This window comes from Danio rerio, chromosome 6, assembly GCF_052040795.2.
Source record: "Danio rerio strain M-AB ecotype USA chromosome 6, GRCz13ab, whole genome shotgun sequence".
Lineage (NCBI taxonomy): Eukaryota > Metazoa > Chordata > Actinopteri > Cypriniformes > Danionidae > Danio > Danio rerio.
In genome coordinates, this window is record NC_141026.1 from 29262962 (window position 1) to 29283258 (window position 20297).

General features: G+C 33.9%; 1 protein-coding gene across 8 annotated transcripts in view; it reads left to right on the plus strand.

Annotated features, from left to right (window-relative positions):
• Positions 1–20297, plus strand: part of farp2 (FERM, RhoGEF and pleckstrin domain protein 2) — a 90564-nt gene that overhangs the window by 62103 nt on the left and 8164 nt on the right. The window contains exons 14-25 of one of the 8 annotated variants that reach the window (XM_087257219.1): positions 4914–5098; positions 6274–6363; positions 6587–6720; positions 8245–8326; positions 8424–8661; positions 8739–8869; positions 11926–11994; positions 12068–12157; positions 15554–15574; positions 16947–17029; positions 18902–19020; positions 19148–19311. In XM_087257219.1, the coding sequence (XP_087113345.1) occupies positions 4914–5098; positions 6274–6363; positions 6587–6720; positions 8245–8326; positions 8424–8661; positions 8739–8869; positions 11926–11994; positions 12068–12157; positions 15554–15574; positions 16947–17029; positions 18902–19020; positions 19148–19311 (1406 nt within the window). Of the gene's footprint in view, positions 1–4913; positions 5099–6273; positions 6364–6586; positions 6721–8244; positions 8327–8423; positions 8662–8738; positions 8870–11925; positions 11995–12067; positions 12346–12721; positions 14054–15553; positions 15575–16946; positions 17030–18901; positions 19021–19147; positions 19312–20297 lie in introns of those variants that run through there. The other 7 variants (XM_087257223.1, XM_087257221.1, XM_087257220.1 and 4 more) reach the window with 7 other exon arrangements.

The window sequence follows — 20297 nt, forward strand, 5'->3', positions numbered from 1 at the left end:
TGTGTGTGTGTGTGTGTGTGTGTGTGTGTGTGTGTGTGTGTGTGTGTGTGGGTGTGGGTGTGGGTGTGGGTGCGTGCGTGCGTGCGTGCGTGCGTGCACAGTTGAAGTTAGAATTATGCCCTGAATTTTTCGCCCGCCCTGTTCATTTTTTCCCCCAATTTCTGTTTAACGGAGAGATTTTTTTTTTTTTATAACTGATTTCTAATAACTGATTTACTTTATCTTTGCCATGATGAAAATAAATAATACTTGACTAGATATTTTTCAAGACACTTCTATACAGCTGTAAGTGAGGTTTAAAGGCTTAACTAGGTTAATTAAGTTAACTCGGCTGCTTAGGGTATTAAGGCAAGTTATTGTATAACGATGGGTTGTTCTGTAGACTATCAAAAACAAATATAGCTTAATAATTAATAAGGAGCTAATAATTTTTTCCTTAAAATGGTGGTTAAAAAAAAATTAAAAACTATTTTTATTCTAGCCGAAATAAAACAAATAACACTTTCTTCAGTAGACAAAAAATTATCAGATATACTGTAAAAATTTGCTTTCTCTGTCAAACATAATTTGGGAAATATTTAAAAAAGAAAAAAAAATTCAAATGGGCGCTAAAAAGTTTTACTTCAACTGTATACACACTAAAATCCATACCTAAACACCCACACATATTACATATAAAACAGAAAATGGTGCCAAAAAATAGTGAAAATAATAATAATACAGACAGATCTTGAACAAAGAATTCATTATTTCATCCTTGAATGGCACTTGGGCACGCACACTTTAAACAGTTTATTGATTTTATTGGGCACTTTTGTGTCATTAACAGACTTGTACTTGGTTTAAAATAGATTTAAATGAAACACATTTCATTTAGTCAAAATAAGAATGCTGTTTCTATTAACATGAAGAACAAAAATGTCTTGAAGACACACAAGTGTTTTAATCTACTCAAAGTCTTTAAATCTGCACCCACTGATACCCTTAATGCTCATGGTTCACATATTATGATGTGTGATCTTCCCTTATTTCACCCACAATAATTACTTTTCTTTGAGGACTGATATAGTTTAGTCTTCACTCTCCATATAGCACATAAAGCTGCTTTATTTTTGTTTTCATGAAAAGGTTTTGTAGTATTTAACTCCAATATGCATTATCCATATGCATTAGTATGTCAGATTATGAGGGTGTTCCAGTTATGTGACCGTTTCGGCCTTCTTTAGTTTGTGCATTTTTATAATCGCATTGTATTCCTTCAGTGTTTTAACTTCACAGTGTCTCTGAGGAGCGTTTTCTGTATCAAGGATCTGGAATATTAATAAGTTTAGCCTATTAACCCTTTATAGCACTCACCCTAGCACTTTAGATATGATTTAAAAACACAATGGTAGATGCTGTCCTTAGTAGGTAACAAAATCATTAACCTAGTTCCTCATCGGATAAAGCTTATAATATGGTCTGGTTTGTTTACATGTACACTTAAAATATTGGCACAAACGTGCAATTTTAGGGTGTTTTTTTAATTATATTAAAGATGCACAAATGTTATCGATAGGAAAAACATATATACAACGTAGGATTGTAAAACTTTGCTATTAAAGATGTATCAAAAAAAATAATTTTATTTTGCATTTTAGGATTGATATGGTTTGTGATATTACTTACAAACTTCATCGCACAACATGCATTTTGATTTGGGTTTTATATGTGCAGTTTAGTTTGCATTTAGATCAGTGTTTGCAAATCTGCATTCAGTTCAGTTGTAAACTCCAAAGTTTTCATATGATGGTTTAAATTATTTTAAATTGAAATAACACTGAATCACAATACTGCATTTAACAAAATTAACTTTTTTATTTTTTTCAAATATAAAAGATTTACTTATGTCTAGCTGATGACCAGAGAAAGTCTAAACAGATCTGCCTCAACCCTCTGTACTTTGCCTTTGCTTTCTTCTTACACACATTTTCTTTTTGTTAATTTAATTCTGAAATTAAGAGTAATGAATGCTAATACAAGGTCCATAATGTACTAATGTAAAAAGAGAATGTACTTACATGTATGTGTTTGCTTTTCATTTATTTTTCCCCTTTGAAAATAAAGACAAAAGTCCCTTTTGGTTAACTGGTATTTCAGTTTTATTTTTCCTACTCATTTTTAAAAATATTTAATTGAAGATTAATAACTTATAACAACAGTTATTAGCCCCTTAAATACCCTGTGTTCATATATAACCTTACTTTAACTATAATGGTGTGATTTAATGAAATCTAATATGTTTTATTATATATTTTTTGAAGCTCTGGAATGCTTGTTTGAGGATGGGACCTTAATGGGTTTTTCAAGGTTTGTGGTTTGCAGTGCTATTTTGATAAGTTCTGTATTTACGGAGCTGTTCTCAATGGCATGGATCAGTGCCACAGAAAACAACATCTTGAGCCACCTTTTTATTATTACTTCTTTGTGAGGCGATCTCTAAAGGTAGCACCTTAATGACGGTGGTCTGGAGATGCCATCATCATGAATCCTTCTACCTATATGCTAATATTGGAATTAAATAATAAATCAAGATTGTTAAAGTTAACTTCTAAAGTTTAATAATGCTCCGGACTTTCATGACATTGTGAATCAGAAGCCTTTAAAATTCGAAAATGATACTCCTTTGGGTTGACATGAAAACATTTGAAAAGTTACTCAAGTCATAAAAAATAATAATAATAAATAAGTCATTTAATCAAATAAATGATTAAAATTTAATTATCTACATTTGTTTAGCCTTTCAGTGCCAATATACTAAAATAGTTTTATACCAGTATTACTGTATCATTTTTAACATCTGTAACATTAGCAGTGCTCATTTAAGTGTTTTGTTTTTATTTCACAATATTTACATGGGGTTTTATTTACATTTATTAAAATTTTTATTTCAATTAAATTATTGTAGTTTAATTTTTTAATTAAAATTTTATTTCAATAATTTTGAACATTCATTAAATGATGCCAGTGGACAAGCACTTTTTATATTATTGCATGTTTTTTTAATCAATTTATGCTGTTTTGTGTTTTTAATAGATTGATTTTAGTCATCTCCATCACCAGCTTTTAACAGATAAGTTACTAAATAGGTTAAAAGGTCATACCTTCACACTAAAGGTTGAAAAATACATCAAACAATCATGTGTTTTGTATCAAAGATTTACATTTATGTTTTAATTAGATTTTTTTTAGAATGCAGTATGCCCTTTGCTCAAAAGTACATGTAAAATACTGTCATTTTGAGTTGCTAGATTACAAACGAATTTGTCTTTATTCTAAGGAAAAATCTTGAATGGGGTAATAAACACAATGGAGCGTGCGTCCTTCTGTTGTTTTAGAGTTCCAGATCAGCTTCTCCTGCTACATTCCTCAGTCTCGTTCTAGTGTCAAGCGCAGCCTCTATGTTTGTTCAGGCCGACTGCCAAACTCCAGCTCCAGACCCCCTTTACTCCCTCCCTCTTCTCCAATGTCATCCCCGCCGGGACCCTCCAGTTAAACTGTAAACCACTGCCGGCTCACCAGCCCTGCAGTATTGCTGATAATCCTCTGCTTGAATTATTTCCGGGTCGTAAAGCCACCTTTTTCAGTGTGGAGTTCCTTGTTTATGCCCAGCCTCCACATTCTTGTTTTCCCCTGTGAGCTGCTCCTCTTTGAGGAAGAAACCATTTCCCCCTTCTCATTTTTTGTCCCACTTTAATACAGTCTCTCTTTTGCTTTTGTTTTAGATTTCTTATCTTAATGATTAGTTTGTGGGGAAGGAAATGGATGTTTTTTTCTATTTTATTGCTCTGCAAACAAATGGCTGAATGTGTGTGAACAGCAACCCGGTTTATCCTTTATTTTGCTTTTCTGCTTTGTCAGATTTGCTGTCAAAAGTAAAAGCATCTGTTTTTGAATTTATACATTTATTTAGGATTGTTAGGACTATGATTATTATTTTTTTTATTTGTTTGTCAGATTCAGGAGAGAATACCAAATTTACTGAATTGACCCATTATAGATGCATGAAGGGGTGACGCAGTGGCGCAGTAGGTAGTGTTGTCGCCTCACAGCAAGAGGGTCACTGGTTAGCTGGGTCGAACCTCGGTTCAGCTGGCATTTCTTTGTGGAGTTTGCATGTTCTCCATACATTCGCATGGGTTTTCTCTGGGTGCTCCGGTTTCCCCCACAGTCCAAAGACATGCGGTACAGGTGAATTGGGTAGGCTAAATTGCCCGTAGTGTATGGGTGTCTCTGTGTGTGTGTGTGTGTGTGTGTGGATGTTTCCTTGAGATGGGTTGCTGCGGGAAGGGCTTCCGCTGCGTAAAAACGTGCTGGATAAGTTGGCGGTTCATTCTGCTGTGGCGACCCTGGATTAATAAAGGGACTAGGCCGACAAGAAAATTAATGAATGAGATGCATGAAAGATGAGGTTTGATTTTTTTTTTTTTTATTATTAATGAATTTGCAACTTGTTGTTTGTTGCTTGGTGTTTAACTAGTCACATCTTAACCTCAGCATAAAACAGACATTTGTATAATTTTTTATTCTCTCTTGTGACATCTAACTGAAACTGCTTCACAAGCAAAGAAAACATGTTGGAAAATATTGATTTTGTCCATTGGGAAATGACTGGATGGTTGAATTGTTGCTGTTTACTATTCTAGCGATCTGATGCGAGTTACAGGTTGTCCTCATATCAGTAAACATGTTATCAGATAACAGATGTCATCGCAAAAGCAATGGGAAACATTTTTATTTTAATTTCCTTTTCCCTTTTTTAGTTAGTTTTAAATAATGTAAAACAAATAAAGCAATATTACATAAACTATTATTATTATTATTATTATTGCTTGTTTTCTTAACAGTATTTCCCTGTTTTTTTCATCCCATAGACTCCATTGCCATTGACAGTCCTCAACTCTCTCCATTCAACGACAAGGGTCCTTTGTGTCTGTCACCCTCCTTCCAGATGTCCACCCTCAGTCTTCCAGGCCAGGCACCGTCACCCCTGCAGAGCCCCATCTTGAATGAGGTGGGAACTGCCAGACTAGACGAAGACGAAGAGGGCAGGAGGAAGGTACACTGATCGCATGCCGACCTGCCTGAGCCTTTATAGAAATGATAAAAGTGTACTGTTTGAGCCTAGCTCAGGGCATTAATGAATTCCCTTTAACAAGGCTTGCTCGTTCTTTGAGACTTTTATGATTGTATGTTTTGATGACACTAGCTGGGTTTTCATCCTGACATGAAGTAAATTATTTTAAAATTTGCTTAAAAAAATGAAAAAATCCCAAATGTGAACTAGGTGTGTTTCCATTAAATTATTAGAGTGGCTGACTGTAGTATTGGTAACCTAGCAACCAACAGTAAACAAGGCAAGCATAATGGGTTCATGTGGGTGTAATGTTTGCTACATCTGTTTATTTGGCAAATGTGTTTCAAACTTTCATTCTTCGCATTTACTCTTGACCCTTTTTAAACCACCAAAACTAACTAGCGAGCATAAGAACTTTATTGTAAATAAAAGTATTTTGATTTGAAATTTGGCTTTTCAATCATTTTTTTATGTGATACTTCAAAATGTGCATCAGCACAGGGCAATGGAAGCCTAGCTAGTGATCCTTTGATTTGTTGGTTGAATAACCATTGTGTTAACCTTCTGCTAACATTTATTTGTGTGCAAAATTTCTAGCTTTCAAATTCTGTTTTTCATTAGATATTTTACTATTATATATACTGTTATTATGGTTAATTTCTAGATTTTGATGATCCCCTTAAAACCCAGAAGTTACATAATAACCAGTGCTTTATATTGATGGTTCAATCTTTTGATTGCAAGGTACTTTGCAACTTCATGCCTATTAACTCTTATTACAGTATTAATAAAGTAGTAGAGAGTTAAATTTAGTAGAATAAGCTGGCCTGCACTCACAAAGTTATTTGTAATCATTAAAATGAATTCTGGGCGACCATCAAAATGAAGTGTTAGCGAATATTAAGCAGACAATGTACTTATGTTCTAGTGACTGCTAGCTGACACTTTCTATGTGGTCACAACAGATACTTATTTTTGTTTACTGCCCCTTCCCCCTTTTTTCTAATACATATTGAACAAGCAGGCCTTTTTCGTACCTAAAATTTTTAGATCTTTGAGTTAAGTTTATATGTTTGAGTGTAAATAATATTAATGAACTTATGTGCAGAGAACATAACTCATCAAAGAGTGGTTTTAAGTCTGCTTTCTTTTTTCAGAGATATCCAACAGACAAAGCCTACTTCATTGCAAAAGAGATTCTGACAACAGAGCGGACTTACCTGAAGGATTTGGAGGTCATCACAGTGGTGAGCAGAGCTGATTGCTTTCATGACTCACGACTATAACAAGTTTACCTTGTGAGGCTTGTCTGGAAATGCACACTGTGGTGTCTGTACAATGTGTACTGTTTGCTGTGTCATTTAAGAGGTCTTTGTTTGTCTTTAGATGTGCTTAATGTGTGTCTGTTAGAGGATTTCTGGCTTTGAGCTCTATCTAATCACTTTGGTGTGTGTCTGTCTCTCCTGTCAGTGGTTCCGCAGTGCAGTGATTAAAGAAAATGCAATGCCTGAGGGACTCATGACCCTCCTGTTCTCCAACATCGACCCAATCTATGAGTTCCACCGAGGCTTTCTCAAAGAAATTGACCAAAGGCTGGCGCTCTGGTACCAGACCCTCTCATTAGTTACAATACATCTTGGCGTATATTTTCTTTAAATTGTAGTTTTTTATTAAACAAAAATTGTTAAAATTTTTTTGTAATTTATTCTCATGCTGATTCAAACCCTTTTTAAAAAAAAAAATAGCATTTTTTTAACTGATGGAAAGTTTTTTTTTTCCAATTAAAGGTAACTACTTTTAAAAACAGGGTAAAAATGGCAATCTAAAACAAATAAAAATTAGGGGAGAGGTTTAATTCAGTTAGGAGGGAGACTGCAAAAAATGCTTTTCTTACAAGTTTTTGTCTTGTTTCTTGTCCAAAAATACTTACACCAAGAAACATTTTCAAGACGAGTTAAGTAAAATAAACTTAAGTTAAAATAAATTAATATAAACAAAGAAATCATAAGTCCAAGGCACCCGAAAAAAGGCATAAGTTCAAGGCACTTTTTGCAAGTCCATTAAAAATAAAGTGTTAACGAATATTAAGCAGACAGTGTACTTATGTTTTAATGACTGCTAGCTGACAAAAGTTGCTAATTATCAGACCCAGAACGTTTTCTATGTACACAAAAGGCCTATTTCTCTTAAATAATGTTCACATACTTGTCTAAGTCTGTGTTAGTGAACACAAAGTGTTACAGCTGTGGCTACTGATAATGTCCACTTAAATATAGCATCATTTTTGTGACACTGTACAAAGGCAATCTAAAACAAATAAAAATTAGGTGAGAGGTTTAATTCAGTTAGATGCCATAAAATGTTTTTCTCGCAAGGTTTTTGTCTTGTTTCTAGTCTGAAAATACTTACACCAAGAAGCATTTTTCAGACAGTTACAAAACATGGTTTTGTTTTCAAAAATAATAAGTCAAAATTAAGGAAGCTAGCCAGTGGCTTAAGTAAAATAAACTTAATAAGTAAAAATAAAATAATATAAACAAAGAAATCATCTGTCCAAGATTTTTTCAAGTGCCTTGGATTATTGATTTTTTTTGTTTATTTCTATGAATCCCTTACCCAAAGAGCACTGACACATTAATTACCCCTGAAGCACTTGGTTTGATTGTGGATTTATAAAGTTAGAATATTTTACTTACTCATTGGAGGATTATTTTGCTTGTTTTGGGGAAAACCCTACTTAACTGTGGCTTCAGAAGACATTAAAGAAGACACATTGTTGTTTTTTATTGTCTAGAAAATGCTTATTGGTTAAAGACTTTAAGCTATTTAGACTAGAAGCAAGTCAAAAAAATTTAAGAACTTTTTTGCAATGAAGTAACTGACCTCTCGCACAAGGATTTGATTGACAAATGATCTGACTAATCATACTGCAATTTTATATGCTCCCTATTGAGGCAATTGGTTACTCAGCTTTGATTCCCACCTCACAGTTCTTTGCCAATCTCACTTTTTCCTTAAAGTCAGACATTTGTAAATAGGAAAGAAAGAAACATCTATATATTTTTTTTGTTGGGTGAGAAATCACTTTAATGAAGGGTTTGTTTGATTGACGTTTTTGATTTTCACAGGGAGGGGCGCTCTAACGCTCATGTAAAAGGAGATTACCAACGAATCGGAGATGTAATGCTGCGCAACATGTGTTCTTTGAAGGTAAGATGATAATTCAGAAAAACAACGTTTGACTTCAATTTGATTTTTGAGCTAATCCATAATTCATTTAATGTCTTTGCTGCTTTTGTCTCCTCAGGAGTTCACCGGTTACCTGCAGAAGCACGATGAGGTGTTAACCGAGCTGGAGAAGGCAACCAAGCGTGTGAAGAAGCTGGAGACCGTGTATAAGGAGTTTGAGCTGCAGAAGGTTTGCTACCTGCCGCTAAACACCTTCCTGCTGAAACCCATCCAGAGGCTCATGCACTACAAACTGATCCTGGAGCGTCTGTGTAAACATTATTCACCCCAGCACAGAGACTACGATGACTGCAAAGGTAGACCTTATTCACATAAATATCACATTTTTTTGTTCTGAAAATCTGCGGATGGTGATGTATTGTTATTTCTCCAGAGGCCCTGAAAGAGGTTGCAGAGATCGCTACACAGTTACAGAGCAGTCTGATTCGACTGGAAAACTTCCAGAAGCTGACAGAACTTCAGAGAGACCTGATTGGCATTGAGAACCTTACAGCTCCTGGAAGAGTGAGTGTGACTGTTTTAAGTGCTGTTTTCTGTTAAGGTTATTGCACACTGAATCCAAAATTTACGTCCATAATTTATTTAACTCATGATACTTCACATTGAAAAATAAATTTGATCTCATGTTGTGTAAATCGCCTTGTCACACTGCCTCCGAAACCTTTGCCCATCATAAAAAAAAATCAAACCAGGTTAAATTTTTTTGGTTTGTTTTTCTTATCTTTATTTTCTTATAAAATTCGCTTTTGAGAGGTGTTTTAACAGTTAAGAGCCACTGTACAAGCGAAAAGCTAAATACAGAATGCCATCGTTTGAGCTACAGATAACTTTATGACAAACACAGAGCATAATATAAGACAGATAGCGGCAGACAGTTGTTGTGTGTATGTGTCTATACATTTGATGTACTGCCCATAGACAGTATAACCGCCTCATGGTCCGCTTCGGTCCATTGCTTTGACATGTCAATGGTGCCACAACCAATTATAATCTCTATAAGTAGGCTACTCAACTGCCAGTCTCTGTTCCGGATTTATGTACGTAAACGTGTATCAGAAGCAATGTGTCAAAATTTCTCTGATTTTCTGAAATGAACTTTGAAATGAAATGAACTCCTTCTAGTATTGGATGAACACATTATGTAGCATATTTCTCTTTCTTTTTCTTTATTGGAAAAGAGAGAGGAGAAGCATCACTGGTTGAAAAGACTCTGAAATGTTTTGAGTTTTTTTTCTGAATGGATTAAGCAATACGTACTTGAAGGTTCCGCACTTCAGTGTGCAAAGACCTTTAGGGCCCTATCATACACCCGGCGCAGTGTGGCGCAAGGCGTGACGCAGTAGTCTTTTGGTAGTTTAAGCTTGGCGCAAGAGTCGTTTTGAGGCATTGCGCTACGCTGTTTAAATAGCAAATGCATTAGCACTCATTTTTGCGCCCATAGGCGTTCTGGTCTAAAAAGGAAGGCGTTCTGAGGCAGACCGCTGGCGCGTTGCTATTTTGAGAAACTATGATAGATTTTTCATTAGACCAAAACTAACCCGGTCTAAACTCCGGGGCAGAGTTGCGCCTCGCTTACGCACTGCTTAATACGCACAAGAGAGCAATAGGCAAATATCTTTACATATGAAAAAATGTAAATTTTAAGGATATATAGGATAGAATAAGAATAGATATAGGATATAAATATAAAAGATTAAAATATTACAAAATATTATTTTCTAGCCTACATAAATATGAAAAATCACTGATTTTATGTCTTCTTCATCTCGGGAGGCTTTTTCAGTTTATTCATAACAATTTGCTTTTGTATAATGTTGTTATTATTAGCAGTATTATTTATTATATCCATATGTAAATTTGTTTTATTAAAAACAAGCTTAGATTTGTCCACCTGTCAGGTTTTAGACCATATGGGACACAGCATGTGTTTTAGGATATAACTCAGGTTTTTGAGCACATTTTGCTATTATTATTCATTTATTCGTTTGCTGGAAATTAGAACTGAATTTAGAAATAGTTTTCAAACGAATATTTGCACTTAAGAAACAAAAGTATTTATTTATTGACTAATTGATGTCTGTGCGTAAAGGTTTCCCTATCCAAGAGTGAAAATGAAAGTGATCATTTATCTCTCATTCTCACGCATAAGATGCTCTGTTTAACAGTTTTCTGTTAAAAAACTGTTAACTGTTTGCTTGTGAATTGCTCATTTTTTCCACTTAGACTTACTTTGCGTCCTGTAAAAAGTGAATGCGCTCCTGGCGCGACGCAGCTGACTCTTAAAGGGAATGGGAGATGAGACTCTAATTGGTTTATTCTTAAAACACACCTATAACTCATTAAAAAAATAAACTCAACCCTTTTAGACCATGCGCCAAAGTGCAAGGCAGATTTCCCGTCCTTAAATTAGCAAAAACGCGTCCTGACACGCCCTGAAAGCGTTTTGCGCTTTGTGCATGGACCGTCAAAATAGAGCCCTTAATCTTTAGCACTAGACTTGCTGAAGCCCAGATTTACACTGTAAAATGTTTGTCTTGTTTGTAGTCTAAATATCAAAGAGTACTTAAATCAAGGAGTATTTTCTAGAAAGCAAAAGAAGTTGTTTTGTTTCTAGAAATAACAAGTCAAAATGAAGTGAGTTTTTTTTCCTTAAAACAAGCAAAAACATCTGCCAATGGTGTAACCTAAATAATCTTGTTTTTGATTTGAAATATAGTCCTTATGGATCTGAACTAATACTTCAAAAGTCACAGATTTAGTCTCCAATATGGAAATATTGAACTCAACAAATGACTTTTGCTGCTTGTTTAAACTACTTATTTAAAATAAGTTAAAACAACACAATTCTTAAGTTGTTTTGGGACAGTGTAATTGTTTTATGTTAAGTCCACTTAAAATCCACGAAAATCAAGTTAACTTTATCAATTTGTTTTGGGACAACATGAAGGAATTATGTGGAACCCAGCATTTTTTACAGTATGTAAAATGAGTTGCTGAAAACTGAACAATCTGCAGTTCCAGATTGTTGCATTGTACAATTAAGTGTTTTGTCTAAAAGGCCTGCGTGATTAATCAATTTTAAACCAAAATTGCAATTTGAAAAGGTGCGATTTTTAAATCGCAAAAGATGCAATTATTTTGATTATTAATATGACAAGGGAGGTGCGCAAGAGTAACGAAACCACTCCAACTAACGTAATTAAAAGCTGAAAACTGTTACAGCAAAACCCACAAATTATTTACTTAATTTGTCATGACAACTGATAACTTTATTGGAAAAAATGGTTTTAAATAAACAGTAGCATAGTTTGGGATTATTTTTAGTGTTTCTTCGGTGCTGTTAAAACCACCACATCAAACATGCAGCTCTCTTATAAAATTATAGTAAATCGCAAATGACAGTTTTGATCATATAAATCACATTTAGATTTTTTTTTCAATTCGTGCAGGCCTATTGACCAAACGCTATTTTAATACAGGCCAAACAATATTTTAGTACAATCGATGGACTACAGTCCTTTGAATGACCATTGTATTTGTTTTCTTTGTTTCACCCATAGGAATTCATCAGGGAAGGCTGTCTTTACAAGCTCACCAAGAAGGGTCTCCAGCAGAGAATGTTTTTTCTTGTAAGACTCGACTTTTAATATCATTTTCTAGTTTTTTAAACTTCTGTCTGTGCTCAAAACATTTCTATTGAAGTTTTCAGACATGCTGCTGTACACAAGCAAAGGGGTCACTGCAACCAATCAGTTCAAAGTTCATGGGCAACTTCCTCTGCATGGGATGATTGTGAGTATTTCCAGGAATTATATTTGGAATAATGTATAAATAAACTGTTGTAGCATGTGAAATGGTATACGTTATGTCATGCTGTACCTTATTTCATATGACCTTCAGATGTGGATGGTTCTTTGATTTAAGGGCCTTGTGAATTGAGTCACCACTTAAGTTAAAATAAAAAAGCCTGACAAATCGGAGCATTACATAACAGACCGTTGCTGCATTTAAATATGCATGCTGGCATACTGTTTAAATATGTAATGCTCTTGACAATCTTGATCATCAAAGGAAAGCATCATTTAATGAGATATTTGGTTGTGTGTGTAACATGAATGCCATTTGGGTGTTTTAAATCCACTAAGTACATTTTTCACGTGACATGCTGCATCAGTGGTGTCACGTAATTTGCATTTATGACTCCTCTTATGTAAAATATGCCTAAATGGGGTAATAAAATGTCCATTGAATGTGCACTCCAAGATCTCAGCATAAATTTGAATACTGTCCTCATTCAGCGAGGTGAACAAATCTTTTTTCGAGTCATTTTGTTTAATTGGCCTAAAATGTTAGGAGTTGCTTTCATACTCATCTACAACAACACCAAAAGTGATCACATTACAAACAAGTCGTAACTAGAATGCTATAAGAAAGAGAAAATAATCATTTATTGTTTACCTGGTCTTTTGTCTATGATTATGTCAGCTCACCTCTTCTGACAGGTCTTCAGATCTGAGTGGTTCGTTCACATCACATAGAAAGTACAGTCTAAGCTTAACCAGTGGAGACAGTCTAAGCCGAAGGAAGCCATAATTAGTTCACCTTTTGAGTATTCTGGTTTTTAAGTCATTCGTTCATCAAGTGACAGCATGTAAAGAAAGATGATTCAAACCCGCGGACTCAGAATGAATGAATCAAATCTTTTTTTGACTCTGATTACATATGATTGGCTTCTGAATTTCATGTGATGAACAAATAAGTCAAACCTGATAGAAGACTTGAAAAAGGAACTAATCTTCTACTCCACCTTCACAAATGTGAGCATGCGCGAATAAACAAATCACTCCCTGAGAGGACTCATCGTTCTCGAGTCATACAAAATATTCATTCAAAATGAACAAATCGTTCAAGTACGACCCATCACTAATCCCTAATTAATACACCGCAAAATGGTAACTAGAATGGGATTTGTTTGTTTTTCTAAAGGTTTTTTAATCATCCACTCAATGGATTTGTTATAGAAAGTTGTTCTTGCATTACAGCACTAATTTTCCTACAGTGGCTTTAAAAAGATGAGCTAAAGAATCAAAATTACTTGATTGATAAGGCACATTTTTTATTGGCTATAATGAAATTTTTGGTAATCACCCTATAGCACACAACTGGTAAAAAGAAGTACACACACCTCATTTTAGTTTTATTCAGCTGAGTTTTTAGTTCATTTTCCCTATCAGTACGACTCATCCCTTATGTCATCCAGCTCTCCTGAAAAGCCCTTTTGATAAGTGGCCCTGTCCAAACCAGTGGACCAGTGCTACACTGAAAAGACTTAGCCATCTTTAAAAATAAGAAGAGGACTCTTTCAGAAACATGTTTTTTTTTAAGTAAAGATGGAATTAATATGGCTTGCTGGGTTCTCTGAGATGAAAGTTCACAGACAGGCAGTGATAAATGAGGTTTACACTGGATTTTTTTTTCTTTAAACATCTGCACTCTCTCAGATCTTAGCATTGTTTTCATAAAGCAGTGATCTTGCCTTATTTGCTGTATGTACTATTAAAGGGAATTTGCATGTGTGCTCTGTCCTGATCCACAATTTATGAGATATTTTGAAGTGTTAGGAGTATTTTTTTAAATTTTTAAATAAAAATAAAAAGAGTTGCTACATGCTCGTTAGGTGGTTTTGAACTTGTGCAAAAAAGGGTCATTGCGAATAATAGGAGATGGAAACAATTTTGCTGCATAAACCCATGTGACTAAAAAGCTGTCTCCATTATGCTTGCCTTGTTTATGGTAAAGTCTTAATAGGATACAATATTTAAGTTGTGTTAATAAAATACAATTTATTGGGTAATTTAATAAATAACATAAATAGTACTCGGCACAACTACTGTTTCCATTACTGTGACGGTTGGGTTTAGGGTTTTGGTGGGGGTAGACGTTAATAAAATACAATAAATGGGAATTTACAAAATCATTTAAATAATTCTCACTAACTTCCGGCCGCAACCCTATCTGATTTAGCAACAACATTTAGCCCTTGTTTACTGTTGATTGCTTGGTTACCAATTCTACAGTCAGCCAAACTAATTCACATTTGGAATTTATTTTCTTTTTTCCGAACTTCAGAAAAAAAAGATTTGCTTTACATTAAGACGGAAACTCAGATAATGAGACTTTTTTTTTTAAAGAAAATGTTTATTTAGCATAAATTTATATATATATATATATATATATATATATATATATATATATATATATATATATATATATATATATATATATATATAGGAAAACGAGGAAAGCACTATTTTACAATTTGTCAGTTTAGTGGCTAATTCAGTTATACAAAAGTTCAGCCATGCAAATATGTACAATTTTAAAAAGCTTTGGCACCCAACCCCACTCCTAATCCAATGGTCATTACGGGATCAGCAAACCGTACTAAATTGTATGTGTGATGTCATACAAATTAATATGAATTAGTTGCTAAATAAAAAAGAACTGGCGTGAGATTGTTTTGGTGAACAACTTCAAAATTGTTACAAAGAATTGATAAATAAACATTCTTTTAAGCTTTTTTCTTCAAACAATTAAAAAAATAAAGGGAAAGTAGATCACTGCACAACTCTTATCAACATTGATATACATATATATTTATGTGAGCATCAAATGGGCTTATTACAATTATTTATGAAATTTCATGTGGCAATAAAGACTGGAGTTATGATGCTGAACATTCAGTTTTGCCCTCACAGGAATAGTGTATTTTAAAACATTATAAAATTGAAAACCATTATTTCAATGTTTTAATCTATTTTTTTTTGTTCATTCAGTATACATATAGTATAACTGTAATGTTGGGAATGTGTATTGTTATTTAAAACCTAAACTTTCAATTCCCAAACATTTTAAATGATTTTTAAAAATATTTTAACCAACATTTTAATTGCATGATTGACCTTTTGTCCATAGGTTATCATCAAAACAAAACATTCAAAAAATAACTTGGAATGCTTTAAGGAACACAATTCACATGTGACTTTGTAATTAGAAATGGAAATAATTTTAGAAATGGTCAAAAAAAAATTAAATTATTGGTGGAAATAAAAGGGTTTATAAAGAAGAAATATGTTTACAATGCATACTGTTACAAAGGACTTGTCTGTGCTTCGCTTCTTCCTGCAGCTCATTGTGCTGGACGCTCCTGTGAGTATGAGGAAAATCCCACAATCCTCTTCTCCCAAACGTTTGTTTTTCCTTCGATCCTTGTGCATCTTTTCCCCAGCTTCAGTAGAATTGGGAATTGCTTATAGTCAGGATGTTATCAAGTACATTTTTGCCACATATTGTGGTTGGATCAGTCATCCCATAAAATGTGAGTCATGCAGATGCTATAGGTCTGATAGGAGTCTCTTTTCCCACTGTGCTTTATTTCAAGTTAATTATAAGCCATTTGATCCCAGCTAGAGAAATGTTTCTCATTTGTAATTTAGAAGCTGCTATTTTCCCCCTTGGGTTGTTGTTTCAGGGGAATGTTATCATTGCTTTTTCAGTGTCAGACATGCACTGTATGTGTACAGTGAGTGCTAAAACAGTGTTAAAGTGATAGTTCACCCAAAAATGAATCTTCTGTCATCATTTAATAATCTTTGACTTGCTCCAAACTTTGGTTTTCTATCTTACTTTGAACACAGGATACCTAAATTTGCATCAAAAAAGTCATGTGATTTTGATTAATTAATGCTATGAAACTGCATTAATGGACTGCATTTTCATTGCATTTTCAAGTCATTTATTATATAAGAAAAAAAGCTCACAGTGGCTTCTCGTACCGCAACAAATTTCATTTTTAGTTTTGAAATTTGGCACCAGTTTATCAGGAAGTGATCATTTTGTTCCCTTTGAATAATAGTGCTTTGTTTGCAAATGTTTTGCACATATTTAGCACAATATTGCACATAAGTTTAAAGCAACGCTAATGCTTATTGATTTCCAACATTCAAAAAAAAAAAAAAAAAGGTTTGTGTGTTTAACAGAACTTTGATGGTAAGTACATGTTGAGTAAATTTCAATTTTGGGGTGAACTGTCCCTTTAAAATGTTAGGACTAGATGTTAGCAACCAGTCAATCGTGCTCCTTATGTTTACGTGCTTCAATATGCCATTAAAACAGCATTCATATCATACAAACAGGTGTTACTGAAGGTCATTATCAAATAGACATGCAAACCATATCAGTTGTCAAAATTGGGTTCAAAACTTTGGATTCTTACCATTACGTTTCTGAAACTTCACGAGAAGCTTAAATATCAGCAATGTAAGGATTGCAATGCTAGAGCTTTCATTTAAATGGGTTACATTGTGCATTCATCTAATCGGTGATATTGACAGTACAAGTTAGGATATTAACCCATTGTATTATAGAAACATACAGTGTAAAGCCTCAGCATTTAAATAGCCTGGGTATTTAATACTGGATAAGTAATGAGTAATGTGAATTATAAAGCAATCTGTCTATCATCAGGGTTAACTAGTTGAAGTGTGAAAAAGCTCTTCTCTGTACTTCTCTATGTTTACAGGTTGAGGAGAGTGAGAACGAATGGTCTGTGCCGCACTGTTTCACCATCTATTCTGCTCAGAGGACCATTGTGGTGGCAGCCAGGTGAGAGACAAAGGGCTCTATTTTAACAGTCAAGGCGCAAAGTCAGAAACACAAGGGTGCATCTGAAAAAATGGAAGAATGGAAAGATATGCTCTGTGCTGCGACGCATGGTCTAACAGAGTTGAACTTATTCTCTTAATGAGTCCTGGGTGTTTTTTGAGAATAAACCAATCGGAGAGTCTCATCTCCCATTCCCTTTAGAAGTCAGTTGAGTTGCACCATGGCGTATTTGTCATTTACATGGTGGAAAAACTGAACGCTTCATTAGTGAGAAAACATCAAACACACCATCTGCAGCGCGAGAAAGAGAGATGAGCCTTCTCCAATTCACCTTTACTTTCACTTTCAATTTCTCTCTTTCGTGGATAAGAAATTGTGTTGTACGCACAGACATCCATTAGCCTACATAATCAATTTAGTTTAAGCGCAAAGATTTGTTTAAACTATTTATAAATTCAGTTCTAATTTCCAGCAAACGAATAAATGAACAATAATAACGAATTGTAAACAAATCTAAGCTTGTTTTTAATAAACAAATATATATATGCATGTAATAAATACTACTACTACTAATAATAACATTATACAAAAGCAAGTTGTCATGAAGAAACTTAAAAATGGCCCCCGAGATGAAGAAGGCATGGAGGCGGTGGTTTTTATATTCATGTATAAAGTAATCATTATTGTAACATTTAATCCTTTAATTCTTTTTCATTTGTAAAGATATTATGAATAGCTGTACATCCTGTGTGTATTAAGCAATGTGTAAGCAAGATGCACAACTAACACTCTGCACTGGACGTTAGACCTGCTTTGAGCTGTTCTATTGAGCGGTCTATTTTAGTTCCTCAAAATAGCAACGCGTTAGCAATGCGCCTTAACACACCTCCTTTTTAGACGCATATGGGCGCACGTGAGTGCAAATGCATTTGCTATTTAAACAGCGTGACGCAAAACATCAACATGACACTTGCGTAGAGCTGAAGCTACCAAATAACATTTTCATTGAGCCTTGCGCCGCATTGCACCGGCTGTATGATAGGGCCCAAAGAGTGGGAAAGAGACTTTAGAGCTGTTTTCACATTGGAAAAACCCTGGAGTTTAATTAAATTGTGTTGTTATTTATAAAGCTACCATATATTATTTGTCTGATAAAGTGGTTTAGTTTTTAATTTATTTCAATTTGAACTAATTTAATGATTTCACTATTAGCTGATCAACAGTAGTTTGTAGTGATTGACAAAGGTTACGGTGTTTCTAATGCATATTTTGCAAATTGCATGCATGATTGTATTTTTTTCTTGCATATTTATTGCACTGTTCAAAGCTGCTTCAAAATATCTGATGTGTTAGCAAAATTAAATCCCAGATCTCAACTCTACATTAAAAGGGATTGTTAAATTTTTTTTATTCTATCTTCATTTACTCACCCTTTGCTTATTCCAGACCAGTTTTTTTTTTTGTTCTGTTGACCACAAATGAAGATATTTTGAAAAAAACTGAAAACCTGTAAGCATTAACTTCTATAGTAGAAAAGAAAAACTCTTTGATAGTCAATGGTTTACTTGTTTCCACCATTCTTCAGTGTATCTTTTGTTGTCTTCAACAAAACAAGTTCAAGTAAATGATGTTATGTGATGGTGAGCATATGATGACACAATTGAAATTTTTTTGTGAACTATGCCTTTAATTCAAATATATCTTAATTTTTTTGATGGCTATATTACTTGTAACACTGGAGTCTTGATGAAAATAGACAGTAGTCGATGAACAATACATTTTTAATGCCTGGTTAGTTTTCACTGTCAGCATTGCCTTTGTTCTATCTGTTGTGGTTGGTCATTTTTCACGGACTATTTTTCTCCTAAACAGCTCCAAGGTAGAAATGAACAAGTGGATTGAAGATCTGAACATGGCTATTGAGATGTCCAAGAAATGCCAGGAGAAATCAGACGTCCTGCTGGACCCGAGTCTGTGCGATCGCTCCAACAGTAAGTTCCTCCAGTGCTTTAGTCCTCTAGAAGTGTTTGTGTCCCTCAGCCTAAAGTAGATGTAAACCCCTGCCCTTCCTCTTGCTCCTGCTCTCCTGTTCCTCCTCTCCCTCCACACGCTATTAAGGATCTTCAGATGAGGTTTCTCTGGAGCAGGAGTCAGAGGACGACATGAACTCGTCCCGCTGCTCGCTGGACAAGCAGAGTCACCACAGGGCCAACACCACCATGCATGTGTGCTGGCACCGCAACACCAGCGTCTCCATGTCTGACCACAGCCTCGCCGTGGAGGTAGCATTTATACATTTACGCCTGGGTCATAGTTCCAAAAGAAACAATTGTTTTGAAATTTTATACAATTGAAGTCAGAATTATTAGCCTCGCTTTAATTTTTTTTTCTTTTTTAAATATTTCCCAAATGATGTTTAACAGAGCAAGGAATTTGTCACAGTATGTCTGATATTTTTTTTTTTTCTTCTGGAGAAAGTCTTATTTGTTTTATTTCGACCAGGATAAAAGCAGTTTTTAATTTTTTAAATACCATTTTAAAGTCAAAATTATTAGCCCCTTTTAGCAATTTTCCATATTATTTACCGTCATCATGGCAAAGATAAAATAAGAAATGATTTATTAAAATTATTATGTTTAAAAATGTGTTGAAAAATCTTCTCTACTTAAACAGAAATTGGGGAAAAAATAAACGGGGGCTATCAATTTTGACTTCAACTGTAAATATATATATATATATATATATATATATATATATATATATATATATATATATATATATATATATATATATATAACAATACTTTAGAACCTGAATTATTAAATTAGTTAATATTCATTTTAGATTCAAATTATTTAATTTGTAATTATATGGCTTTTTGTTTGCTTATGTTTATTTTATTATGTGTTTATTAATATGAATAATTAAATTTTTATTTTATCTTGAACAAAGTTCAAGACTATCAAATGAAATCTCATCCAGACTTAACAGGGTATTATAGTTAACTAAGACTGTAAAAGTAAAACTACTCTAAACAAAATAAACATTAACTGAAATAAAATGAAAATAACTTATTTCATTTCAGGGATGTGAGATGAAAACTTTCTCATTTAATTTAAATTGACGTACTAAAATAACAATTAGTAAAATTGAACCCCTCCCCCCAAAAAAGCAACTTTAAAATAACTTGAAAATAATAACTGAAAATGTCGACCTATGATTGAAAAGTAAATTATATTATTGATACTGATTGATGCTGAAGGAAAAA